This window comes from Callospermophilus lateralis, chromosome 9, assembly GCF_048772815.1.
Source record: "Callospermophilus lateralis isolate mCalLat2 chromosome 9, mCalLat2.hap1, whole genome shotgun sequence".
Lineage (NCBI taxonomy): Eukaryota > Metazoa > Chordata > Mammalia > Rodentia > Sciuridae > Callospermophilus > Callospermophilus lateralis.
The window spans coordinates 18561441-18575482 of NC_135313.1; the positions used below are offsets into that span (position 1 = coordinate 18561441).

The 14042-nt window shown below is 35.3% G+C and overlaps 1 protein-coding gene across 2 annotated transcripts in view; it reads left to right on the forward strand.

Moving 5' to 3' along the window:
* Usp37 (ubiquitin specific peptidase 37) overlaps positions 1-14042 on the forward strand; it is an 89759-nt gene that overhangs the window by 23834 nt on the left and 51883 nt on the right. For both annotated transcript variants that reach the window (XM_076866014.2, XM_076866015.2), the window contains exons 4-8: positions 1509-1609; positions 5162-5334; positions 5648-5722; positions 11365-11462; positions 13474-13558. In XM_076866014.2, coding sequence (XP_076722129.1) covers positions 1509-1609; positions 5162-5334; positions 5648-5722; positions 11365-11462; positions 13474-13558 — 532 coding nt within the window. The remainder of the gene's footprint in view (positions 1-1508; positions 1610-5161; positions 5335-5647; positions 5723-11364; positions 11463-13473; positions 13559-14042) is intronic.

Consider the following 14042-nt stretch of genomic DNA (forward strand, 5'->3'; position numbering starts at 1 on the left):
AATGATATATTAATACCATTAATATACAAAGACTTATTTTTCAAATTAGTAAGAAAAAAGACAACTCAATAGAGAAATGGACAAAAACTGCAAAATATTCAGGAAGAAAAATAGACGGCCGTTAATTGTAAAATAATTTTCAACTTCAGTAATTGAATCAAATTCTTACTGTCACAATGACATTGGTGTGAGGGGAGATGTTCATGTATTTGATAGGAACTTAGATATATTTTTTGGAAGACTATGTACTAATGTCAGTTTGGTTTGAAATGACCCATTAACCCAGCAACTGTTATTCTAAGAAGTTTGTTCTACTAAAATTATTCTATTGGGCTGAGGTTGTGGCTCAGAGGTAGCATACTCACCTAGCATATGGGAGGCACTGGGTTTAAGCCTCAGTACCAAATAAAAATAAAATAAAGGTTTTGTGTCTACCTACAACTAAAAAATAAATGTTTCAGAAATTATTCTATTAGTAGAAGAGGAAATGTGGAATGATGTTAAATATTGTTTGCAATTTTGAATAAACCTTCCAAAATAATCATCAATGGGAAATTTGCAAACTTTTAAATAAAAAATATAAACTATTTTGTACATCTTTGTGGGATTCCATGTGGAGTTTCAATTAATGTATACATTTTAATTAATAAACTTGTAGACAGTGCCTTAGAGTGTGTTGTTGGAGGTGTGTCATTATTTCTGACATGTTTCCTTGGCATCTGGAGTCAGTGTTCATGCTCTAAATAAACAGTGACCTTTAACTCTTTCAGACTGTTAATTACCAATATCATAGGAGAATTTCTAGCATTTTCTTTTTTCTTTTTTTTTTTTTCCTGTAATCTCAGCGACTCGGGAGGCTGAGGCAGGAGGATTGAGAATTCACAGCCATCTTCATCAAAAGCAAGGTGCTAAGTGACTCAGTAGTTAAGCATCCTTGTGTTCGATCTCTGGTACCAAAAAAAAAAAAAAAAAAAATTGTCCAGGCTCAAACTTGACATCTTTATTTCTCAGCCTCTTGAGTACCTGGGCTTACAGGCATGTTCCATTGCACATGGCTAGTATTTTCTTTTTGGTTTGTAAAATTTATCTCCTATTACATGATCTCACATTTTTGTATTATCTGTTTCTTTACTGGGGAGTTTTGTTCTTTTTTGGGGGCGTGGGCAGTACTGGCAATTAAACCCAGGAGTCCAGGGATGCTCTACTACTGAGCTACATCCCCAGCCCTTCAAAAAAAAAAATTTTTTTTTTTAATTATAATTTTGAAACAGAGTCTTACTAAGTTGCTTAGGCTGCTATCCTTCTGCCTAAGCTTCCCAAGTAGCTGGGATTATAGGTATGTACCATTGTGCTTGATTTAGCACACAATTTTAATAACTTTATATCTCAGGTGTATATTTTTATCAGAAAGAATTAGTTGTTCTATCTTTTACACTCTGTTTCTTCCATTTCTTAAATATTATGTGATAATAATAATGCTAAATCTTTTTTTGGATTTTGTTCACCAGCCATGAAACCTTCTCAGGGTTCTGGTAGTTTTGGAGCCATTCTGGGAAGCAGGACCTCACCGAAAGAAACCAACAGGCAGCTTTCTTATTCAGACAATCAGGTATGTTCATTTGAATCTTTCTAGCTTATTTAAAAAGATGATAGTTATATACAGATATACTAAGAGGTTGGAAGAAGTGGAATTTAGATTATAATGGTTAACATTTCTGGCATTGTCACAGGATATTTTCCACAGAGCTGAAATTCATCATTTTGGCCACCTTGATTTCTTCCAATTAGTTTTGTGACAATCTAAGGTTTAAGTATAGTTTTTAAAAGCATAGTTTTTGGGGGCTGGGGTTGTAGCTCAGTATTGTGTCCCTGTACAACTTAAAAATAAATAAAAAGCATGGCTTTGGAATTAGGTATGGGATCAAGACTTGATGTGTCACTTATTAGTTAGGGGTCATTGGAAGTTTTTAAAGTATCCTGAGCTTCAGCATCTACTTGTAAAATTGCAACAACAGTAATATTTCAAGGATTGCTGTGATATAATTTATGTAAAATTATTTAATTCATTGTATACTATACCGCATACTAACAACCTTAGAAAAGTTTGCTACTATTTCTGTGATGCACTTTGGATCTGTTCTACATTAGGGACTTTGCCTGTATACTGTATGAAATAATTCTGTTTTGTTGAGAACTTCTGTTTACTTTTTAAATAGTTTTTCTTTTATACATATTATTCTGCCAGCAATGAGATGTGCTGTGTACCAGTAAATCATACTAATGCAACTTGGCAGTACTCATGTCTCTTTTGTGTTGCAAAGGTAAGCCAGGCATAAAGTCAGAAACTTCAAATCTCTTTTATAAGTTAATTTAGGAGTCCTATTGGCTTGGCAGAAAAGTGATTACTAGTCCTCTTCTGGACTAAGCAATAAATAAGAAAAAAGTTTTGTTAGGATTGTCATAGATGAGATTTTTTGGGGACTTTTTATTGAGGTATAATTGTCATGGAGCAAATTGTACATATTTAAAGTATAATTTGATATGTTTTGACTTAGGTATTAAACCTTAAAATCATTGCCATAATTAATGCAATGAGCAGAACCATAATCCCAGTAAGTTTCTTTATCCCTCTTTGTAATCCTCCTTCCTCCCCCTCTCTCTGGTCCCTGTATGGAAACAACCACTGTTTTGCTTTCTGTCACTATAGATAAGGTTGTATTTGCTGTAGTTTTCTGTAGGTGGAATCAATTTGTATTTTGGGTGGACTTTTGTAGGGAGAGTCTGTATTTTTCCCCACTGAGCATAATTATTTTTAGATTCTTATATTAAAAAAATTTTTTTAGTTGTCAATGGACCTTTATTTTTATTTATTTCTTTGTGGTGGTGAGAATCGAACCCAGGGCCTCACACATGCTAGGCGCTCTACCACTGAGGCACAACCCCAGATTCATAGATTTTTAAGTAGGGATTTAAATTTTTGTAATATTTCTTTTTTTTTTTTTTCTAATTTTAATATTTACTTATTGGCGGACACAACATGTTTGTATGTGGTGCTGAGGATCGAACCCGGGCTGCACGCATGGCAGGCGAGCGCACTACAGCTTGAGCCACATCCCCAGCCCCTGTAATATTTCTTAAATGTGTTTAAGTATTAATGTACATAGCAGATATATTTATACTTCCATAAAAATTCCATTAGAGGGATTTTTTTTAAACATTTTTTTAGTTGTAGATGGACATAAGAACTGTATTTTTATGTGGTGCTGAGAATTGAACCCAGTGCTTCACATGTTCTAGGCAAGCACTCTACTACTGAACCATAACTGCAGCCCCTATTAGTGGGATTTTAAAATCAATTTTGTGGGTTGTAATTACAAAGAAAGTTGAATAGAAGATTTTATTTATGTTAAGAATAAATATTGGGGGCTGGGGTTGTGCCTCAGTGGTAGAGCACTTGCCTAGTATGTGTGAGGCAATGGGTTCAATCCTCAGCACTGCATAAAAATAAATAAATAAATATTGATTTCTGAAAAGTTTATTGGTTTTATTTTTATGTTTGTATAATAGAATTTGATGTAAAATATTTCTTTGAGATGGTGGATATTTCAAAGAGATGCAGGGGTATACAGATTTATGCTACCATATGAGAGAAAAATGAAGTATTGATTCTGTTTGCCTGGAGAAACTAGGGAAGAATATAAGGGTGTGAGAGTAGCAAGTGGAAGAACTGGGGATGTGGGGATGAGGTGATAGTGAGACTTCTCAGTCTGTGGCTTTTAGTATTACTTTTTGAATTTTTTTTTTCCTTTTGTACTGGGGGATCAAATCCAGGACCTGGTGCGTGCTAAGCAAAGGAGCTACATCCTCAGCCCTGAACTTTGAAAATTTATCACACTCTGAAAATAAATTTTAACTTTTTAGCCCATTTATCCAGGTGACCTTAGAGGTTTATTTTCTATCTTAAGATCGTAATTATATAAGAAGATTATAATTGGACATGTCTTCCATAGAGAAATACATAACTTACTTAAGTGACGAATGTTCACCTAAAGCACTATTTCCCAGCTAATGTGTTTACATTACTGTACTCTTCTCTGAATGTCCTTGCTTTGTCTACAAGGTAGATTCTTTGATTCATCTTCTGTCAGTGGACTCTTTCTCATCTTCCTTCTCATCATTATATATGTTTTATTCCTCCAAACTCGAACCTCCTTAAGAGGCACATGACAGTGTGTTAGCACACAGAATTTGTTGTTCAAGTTGTGGCAACCAAATATCATTGTTGCTTTTTTTTTTTTTTTTTTTTAATAGTGGTGCTAGGGACCAAATCCAAGGCTTCATGATGCTAAACTTGGGCTCTACCACTGAACTACACTTCTAGCTCCTGTCACTCCATCTTTACTTATCATAATCATGATTGTATATTTTTCTCCAAAGATTAATATTCATGCTGACCACTAGAACTATGTCTTTTTTTTTTTTTAATTAATACTTCAGAGTGTGGATCTTGCCTCCTTCAGGTATGCTGTGGAATTTTTAAGTTTACAAGAATATTATAGGAAAACAGGTATCAAGCTCAGTTTCTCACACATGAATATGCATTAGAATCACCTGGAATGCTTTTAAAAATGTATATGTCTTAGGGAGTGGAGGTATAGCTAAATGGTAGAGCACTTTCCTAGCAGGTGCAGGGGCTAGGTTTGATCCCCAGTAGTTAAGTGTGTGTGTGTGTGTGTGTGTGTGTGTGTGTGTGTGTGTGTATACATACATATTTATATATAGATGAATATACATAATTTATATATTGATGAATGAGTTTCATTCCAGACCAATTAGGCTAGACTCTACTAAAATAGGTCTGCAGTTATATTTTTTAAAGCTCCCATCAAGAATCATAGGTCTTGGGCTGGGGATGTGGCTCAAGTGGTAGCGCGCTCGCCTGGCATGCGTGCGGCCTGGGTTCGATCCTCAGCACCACGTACAAACAAAGATGATGTGTCTGCCAAGTACTAAAAAATAAATATTAAAAAATTCTCTCTCTCTCTCCCTCTCTCTCTCACTCTTTCTAAAAAAAAAAAGAAAAAAAGAAAGAAAGAATCATAGGTCTTAAAAATATTGCAATTAATTTGAAGATTAACTGGCTCAAACTTCATTCATACAGGCCTCTTCAAAAAGAGGAAGTTTGGAAAATAAAGATGATGTTCCATTTCGAAAAGTTCTTGGTACTCCTGGTAGAGGATCAATTAAGACAGTAGCAGGAAATGGAATAACCCGGACAATTCCTTCTTTGACATCAACATCAACACCTCTTAGATCAGGGTTATTAGAAAACCGGTAGGAAAAATTTTCCTTACTTAATCATTTGATTATCTGCTTATAAATATCTTTTAGGCCTTTTAGAAATTTGAGAAAAAAAATTTTTAAAGTATACACTACATTTTTGCAGATAATTATAGGTATTTGTCTTATGTAGTTTATGTCAGTGAAATGTATGTATTAAGCATGCAGATATACAGTATATTCTTTTAAATATGGTATAGAGAATTAGTAGTCATGTTTTCTGTCCTTAAGTATATTGGTGTATAATTTTTAATGGTATGAGATATTACCTTTTAAAAATAATCTTTTTTTTCTTTGTTCTCTATAGCACTGAAAAGAGGAAAAGAATGTTATCTGGATCAGAGCTGAATGAAGATTACCCTAAGGAAAATGATTCATCATCGTAAGTTGCTTTAAGAACCATTTTAATACTAGATGAGGTTTTTTTCTTTTCTTTTTTTTTTTTTTTTTTTGGTATGTGGATTGAACTCAGGGCACTTATCCACTGAGGCACATCCCCAGCCATTTTTTGTTATTTTATTTAGAGACAGATTCTTGCTGAGTTGCTTAGGGCCTTCCTAAGTTGCTGAGGCTGGCGCTGGCTTTGAACTCATGATCCTCCTGCCTCAGCCTCCTGAGCCACTGGGATTACAAGCCTGCGCCACCACTCCTGGCCCAGATGAGTGTTTCTTATAACAACTAGGATAAGATTAGAGGAATGTTCAGTTTGTGGGACATTCCATAGATTGAAGAGCAGGATTTAAAGTATTTTGGTGACAATGGGTTGTAGGTTCAATGGAGGGAATTCATCCATTGCTGTTGCCTTTGTTTCATTGTACTTGTTCTTTCCTGCCTAAAATTTGGAATACTCACAGGAAGACTACAGCCAAAGAACTCCAAATAATGTTTCTTGCTATTTGAGTCTGAACCTATCCTTCCTTCCTTCTATTATTATTATAATTATTTTACCTTACTTGCATAAGTAGTTAGCCTGGGGTTAAAAGATTGTGAGCCCTTCATAGGTTGTAGGCAAGGAGTGTTCATCTTTCAGGGATATCTTCTGGGTTGGACAAAAGGGAATAGATCTGCAACAGGGATGTAACCAACTCATAGTCCTCTTTCTTAACACATGAGGATTTTTTTTTTCCTTCAAGATAAGAATACTTAGTACATAGTCAGTACTTAATATCTCAATACTTTAATAAAAATCAGTTACTATTTAACTCATATTTCAGATCAAGGGGTCACAAGAAAGGAGCTAGAAAAAAGTCAATGAAACTTCGAATAATAATTGGTTCTGATGCTGTAATAGATATGAAAGTCTGGGTAGATGATAGAATGGGAACCTGAAACTACAGTCACCTGATCTGAGCCTCTGGTCACCATGTGCTTTTCAGGCCATTGTTGATGTAATTGCCCATTGCTGTTATGTGGGAACCATACTACCAGCAAGCATGAGAGCAGCAAGTGGTACCCTAGTGAATTCCCTTTATTCTGAACAGATTACTCTCTGTCCTTATTAGGTAGCAGCAACCTTTCCTCTTAATAATTAGTCATTTACCTCTACTGTTGAACCCCAACACAGAGAAAAGACCACCAAGTCCAATTTTAAATCAAATTAAAGCAATCTTATATTTGTGTGCACAAAGAGAGTTGATCAGCGGCTGTCTCTCCTAACGTGGGCTAGAGACCAGCCCCCCACCTCTCTAAGAACAAGGTTTTATAGCACAGAAAGTTGCAAAGGGGAGTATCTTGAGAACTTACAGCTAACAGGATTTTGATGAGCATAATAATACAAAGGCAGATAGTAGGTTAATGATCTATGTGGTATTTCAAGGTAGGGAGTAAATTTAGATCCCAACATCAGAATTTATGAGGTTTCAGAGAGAGTTGTTATCTTGTCAGGGGGAGCCAGGATTTATGAGGCACCATAAGGTTTTAGAGAGGGTTGTTATCTGGTCAGGGAAAGCCAGGCATGGGTGAGTTCAAGGCATGGGCAGGAATTCCAAACAAGTTTAGAAATTTAAGTAATTTGTAGTAAAACAGAAATTAACTTTTCATGACTTTGTGACGAGATGGCTCCCAATATTAAGATGGAATTAGGCTGGGTTCCTCACTACTAGGGTGGTAACCTCTTTCCTTGTTTGTTGCTCTGCCAGGATGAGGGGCCCAAAATGACTAGGTAACAGCTATAACTTTAGTTTTAATTATTTTCTTACTATGCCTCCTGGTAAAATATCTGAAAGTCAGAGCCTATAGCAATTTAAATCAGGGGGTGGGGGACTAGGAAACAAATTCACCAAATGAATTTTGAAAATAATGGTGAGTGGGACTACTCCTACTTCTACCCCTTGGTTCAGAGATCCAGGTATTCTCTATAAATGTAATGATTTGTTGATTTAAGGTGTAGATTGAACATCCCTAGTCCAAAAATCTGAAGTCCAAAATTCCAAAATCTGAAACTCTTTGAGTCTAACATGACACCTCAAATGGAACAACCCACATCTGACCTCCTCACAGTACTTTAAACACAGGTTGCACTAAAAATAATTTGTAAAATTACCTTTAGGGTAACGTGTATGAGTTATATATGAAACAAAATAATTTTGTGTTTAAATTTGGGTCCTATCCCCAAGCTATTATATGTATGCAAGTATTTCAAAACATTAAACAGTTCTGGTCCCAAGCATTTTGGATAAAGGATATTCAACTCAATCTATATTTATCTTGAAGGGCATCACATTCCTAATAAGATCATCTCTAAGCTGCATTTTTAAAAGCTATTATAGTATGCCACCTAAAACTGTCTCAGATTTGACTTAGATTTCAAATTATGTATGTATTTACATTTATACATGTATATGCATATATAAGAATACTTATGGAAAAAAATTAAGAAGCTATTGCAATGCCTACCAGGCTAGCAGCTTTGGGACAATAACAAATGTGATAAGATGAGTTGATTCTGTGGTCATCTGCCCTTGTCTTGTCTTTTTTCCTGCAGAGTAGACTCCTTGTGAAGGGAAACCTATTCTGTAGCTTTTATCTGGGCCATCATGGCTGTTTTATTCATGGGCCCTTTATGGAAGTATTGGAATGAGTTAGGTCAGAGATTAGCTGACTTCACTTAATAAGTTAGCCTGCTGATTGATACTGTCTCTTTAGTCGAGTTCTCTGGTAAAACAGATCTTTACCTTTGTACATACTTCCATAAACCTCTCCATATACTTCCAAAAATAATTTCTGGATCTTCCTTTCCTTTGACCATCTATCTAAACTCCTTGCCACCACCCAGGAGTCCATGTCCCACTTTTTTCTCACATGAAGTGGATAAGGAGATGCATTTCTCAGAACTCTGCCCAGTAAAGGATTAACCCTTACCATTGTCTTTCAGAGAAGTAATTTAATGGGGCTATAATTCATTTTCATTTTGGAACAGTGTCCTGAGATGATCCATCCATATTTATTTCTTTCCTTTCAGCTGATCTTGGGAATGTCCTAGGCCTGTTCTTGTTTTCAGTTCCTGATTACTTGGGCTTAATCGAAATAGACCTGCTTCCTTTTTTTGATGGATCGATGCTATGCTTCTCTGATCTTATGACTTCATGGATATGGTAGCACCCAGATCATGAGAGTTACCTCTGGGTACATAGTCCTTTGATGACCAATAGGCAAATGCTTAGACTCTTCCAGGGCATAGTAATTTGCCAAGAGTAGTATGCCACACTGAGCACAATGGTGCACACCTGTAATCCCAGTGACTCGGGTAGCTGAGGCAGGAGGATCAAATTCAAGACTAGCCTGGGCAACTTAGCAACACTCTATCTCAAAATAAAATTTTAAAGGAGCTAGGTACATAGCTCAGTGGTAGAACCTTCCCGTGTTCTGTTCTCAGCATACCATACAACACACACACACACAAAAAAAATATTATGCCATATTTTATAGATGATGTGTTAACTTTCTGCTGTAGACAGCATAGTTTTGCTCTAGAATTAAGGTTCCAGGCTGCACCTCTTCTGTGGATAAGTGACTCTGCACAATGTCTTTGTCCTGAAGTTGGTATTTGGCTCCACAGAGCCTGTAATCTTCTCTCTTGAGCATATCAATACTCTAGTAACAACCAACCAGTCCCATAATCTTTATGGTTATTATTTACTCCATATCACTTGTAACAGTTCTCTACTACTATATAATAAACTGCTTTGTAATTTAGTAGCTTAAAATAGTAACTATTATTGCTTATTAATTTATGTTCACCTTAGTTCTGCTTGGCCTCTAGTGCTTGGATTTTCTGACTTTCCCATGCATCTATAGTCATTAGGTGGATTGGTTAGGGTTTGACTGGTGCAATCAAACTTCATATGGTTGGCTGTTGGCTGGCTATTGGTTTTGGTGATTGGGCCATGTATCTTTTGCCATCTAGCAAGCTGGCATGGAGTTACTCATATAACAGTGATGAGGTTCCAGGAGAGGAGAAATTTACAAGACACCTTTAGACTTAGGATCTGAACTCACACATTGTTACCTCTATCACATTCTTTGTGGAAAGGAAATCAAGCTAACCCCATTAAAGGATGAAAGATTAGACTGTACTTCTGGATGAGAGGCATGGATACAAAGGGGAATAAAACAACTTTATCGAGGTACAGTTTACACATCTTAAAATTCACCTGTTTTACATATACAATTTAATGATTTTTAGTAAATTTATTCACTTATATTCTATCACTGTAATCTGGTTTTAGAACATTTCTGTTACCCCAGTACTGTCTGTTTTACAATCATTCTGCCAAATTTTTAAATGTTGTGGAGATTGCATTTATTTATCCTGTCCCGATTGAGCACAAATGAAATTCTTAGGAATTATAATACTATTGGATACCGTAAGTATTACTACCAACAGTGGAATTTCTTTTGCCATTGTCAGATAAGTGCCCCAATTCCAGAACCTTATCCTTAAAGTATGCTTCCTAGGCCCACTTCTTGTACCAACTGTTGTAGATCAGATTCCCCCAAATTAGACTTTAAAATGGAGGTTAGTATACCAGTGAGTTATTAAGGAAATATTCACAGGGGAAAACAGGAAGGGAGCAAGAAAACCAAGGTAGTGAAGGGCAAGAAATTAAGCATGAGTGTTGTCTTGGACCAAAATCACACAGAGGTTAGACTTCATCCTGGTCCTAGAGAAAGTATCTCATACCTTGAGGGCAAGCCTAGTTACTGGCTCTGAAACATTGATCTAGGATGATATGAGGGTGTAGAAGAGAGATCATAAAAATGGGGCCAGAGGGGTTTTGAGTGGAGCACTTAACATTGTTAGCCATTGACTTAATTCATGATGATTTCCCTAAGTTAGCACTTTTATCCAAAGCATGAACTTTTCATTTGAATGGACACTGTCTACTTATGAGTTCAGGTATCTGGGAATAATGGAGGGGGAAATGGGCTTGTCTGAGAAGGTTTAACTTTATACTTATTAACTTAAAATACTTTGATTATTATAAGTCGAACTGATAATGACATTTAGTAAATAGTATTATAGATCATACACAATGAAAGAACATTTTTGGGTTTTTTTTTGGCGGGGGGGGGTGGGGTGGGGAGTGGTACCAAGAATTGAATTCAGGGGCTCTCAGCCACTGAGCCACATCCCCAGCCCTGTTTTGAATTTTATTTAGAGACAGGGTCTCACTGAGTTGCTTAGTGCCTTACTTTTGCTGAGGCTGGCTTTGAACTTGTGATCCTTTTGCCTCAGCCTCCCAAGCCACTGGGATTACAGGCATGTGTGCTACCACACCTGGCAAACATTTTGGTTTTTGTTTAACTCTTTATACATTAAACTAGCTCTTGGTAATAAAAGGTTATTTTCATAATTCTTAGCTAATTCACTGAGCACTTGAAGATTTAACAACCTCATTGTTTAACTTTTAAGCATATCAATGACTTTGGCACTTGAAATGTAATTTTTTTTAATGACAGCTGTTAAAATTATTAATATCTTTATATATTTATATTACATTGATTTAAAATTATTAACTATAGGAACAACAAGGCTATGACAGATCCCTCCAGAAAGTATTTATTCAGTAGTAGAGAAAAGCAACTGAGTTTGAAACAGACAGAAGAAAATCGGACATCAGGTAAGTTTAGGTCTTCTATATAAGATTTATTTGATACTGTATTAGATTAGAAATAAATACTTAAACTGGGGGCTGGGGATGTGGCTCAAGCGGTAGCGCGCCCACCTGGCATGCGTGCGGCCCGGGTTCGATCCTCAGCACCACATACAAGCAAAGATGTTGTGCCTGCCGATAACTAAAAAATAATTAAAATTCTCTCTCTCTCTCTTAAAATAAAAAAAAAAAATAAATAAATACTTAAACTGGGACACATGTCTACATTATTCAGGAATAATGCGCAATTCATTAGTAGTCATTCGACTCTAATTCATATCCAGTATTTAGCCAAAGAATGTGTGTGTGTTTGTGTGTGTATTTTTAATTTTATTTCTTTATTTTTTGCAGTGCTGGGGATTGAACCTAGGGCCTCACACATACTAAGCAAGTGTTCTACCACTGAGCCACATTCACAACCTACTAAGATATTTTTATAGTGTTAGAAATATAAGGAAACTTGTATTCTATATATATATATTTTACAGGATCCAGACTTTACCTTCTTTCTCTTTTTGACTGTCTAAAATTAAGCTCTTTTGTTGTCACAGCTACTAGGACCATAGATTGAATCAAAGAAGTTAAATTGGTTGAAATAAAAATTAATCAATGTTGCTACTTATAAGATAATCTTATTTAGAAGATATTGAAAGTGTTGTCTAAAGCCGTTGTTTAAAATTGCCTTATAATGCTTTCATAAAAACTGAAAGGATGTTTATGAGTTTTTGTCAGATGTTTCCCACATTGACCTATGTGTCTGATTATATGAAATTCTTAGAGACTCGGATATCTGGTAGTGATTGGAATATCATGTCAGCTTAAATTGAAGCAAGCTAAAATATGTTGTAGTTTTGATAAATTGATAATTAAGAATTTACTTAGGTCTCTGAAGTGTTCTCCTATTAGTGGTTTGGGATTGTTATATTGATTCCTACAGAAAGAAGTATCTAATATGAGTCTTAACTCTGAAATATTTAATACTTAAATGATATAAACTCAACTTGTTGGTTTTCAGCTTTTATAATCAGCCAATAGTTAGAAAGCAGAAAAATATATTTTCCTTAACTTTAATAATGTTGAAGTTAAGGAAAATATAGAAGTGTATGTCTGGGGCTCAGTGGCAGAGCGCTTGCCTAAAACGTGTAGGGCACTGGGTTCCATCCTCAGCACCACATAAAAATAAACAAATAAAATGAGGGCATGTTGTCCATCTACAACTACAAATATATACATATATATATACACATATATGTGTGTATATATATATACACACATATACATACACACACACACACATACATACATACATGTGCAGTAGAGTCACAGGGTTAATCAGTAAAAGAACTAAAGTTAACACAACTAATAATTGGTTGGAGAGAGGAGACAAAAAGTATCCTCAGTTACACATCTTTGTGGACCTCAGTTTGGGGTCATGTGAATGAAAATCTTCTAATTTTCTATAATGAAGAGTCAACTGATACTGTTTAAAATGAATACATAAAGAAATAGTAGAAAGGCAGTGGAATGAGATGGATGTCATTACTCTAAGTACATGCATGAAGACACAAGTGGTGTGACTCTATGTTGTGTACAACCAGAGATATGAAAAATTGTGCTATATGTGTAATGTGAATTTAAATGCATTCCGCTGTCATATATAACAAATTAGAATAAAATTTTAAAAAAGAAATAGTAGAAAGCACAGACTTCTAGCACTGTTTAGAAGAAGAAAAACTAAGTTTTGAAAAATGGTTAGAAACTAGAATCAAAAGTTTATAGAGCTTTTGGGCCAGGGAACCTTGCTTTACTATTCTTTTCCCACAGTACTTAATCTCTAAATATACATGTGTTTTAATTTGATGAAAACAAAGGGAAAAAACAGTTTAATGTAAACAAGCCCAGTGTATAATTTATTATTAAATGAATTTGAATGGTTGATTTAAATGTTAAATTTTTCCTTTGTTTGTTTGTTTTATAGGGCTTTTGCCTTTGCAGTCATCATCATTTTATGGTAGCAGAGTTGGGTCTAAGGACTACTCTTCTGGTGCCTCTAACCTAGACAGGTATGCATTAATTGTGTGCCTCATAGAAAATTTGAAGAGCTTTCTTTTTCAGAATCTTGAATGATGGAATGAGCTATGCATTATGTTTCTAAATGAATTACCTAATTTAAGCATATCAAAATTAAATGAGATACATAGAATTTTGACAGTTCAGTTAGAAATTACTTTAGAACTGTGTTAGTTTGATATTTCTCGCTCTACTCTCTTGCTCTGTCTCCCTCTTTTTTTTTTTTTTTTTTTTTTGTGGTACTGGGGATTTAACACAGGGGCACTCTACCACTAAGCTACTCTCCAGTCCCAGCCCTTTTTATTTTTATTTTTCATTTTGAGATAGGGTCTTGCTAAATCAGTGGCTCCAAGTTTCCTTAAATTTGTGATCTTCCTGTCTCAGCCTCCCAAGTTGCTGAAATTATAGGGATGTGCCACTATGCTCAGCTCTAACTTGATCTCTTTTCAAAAATTTTTTCAACAAGTGAATAATCTT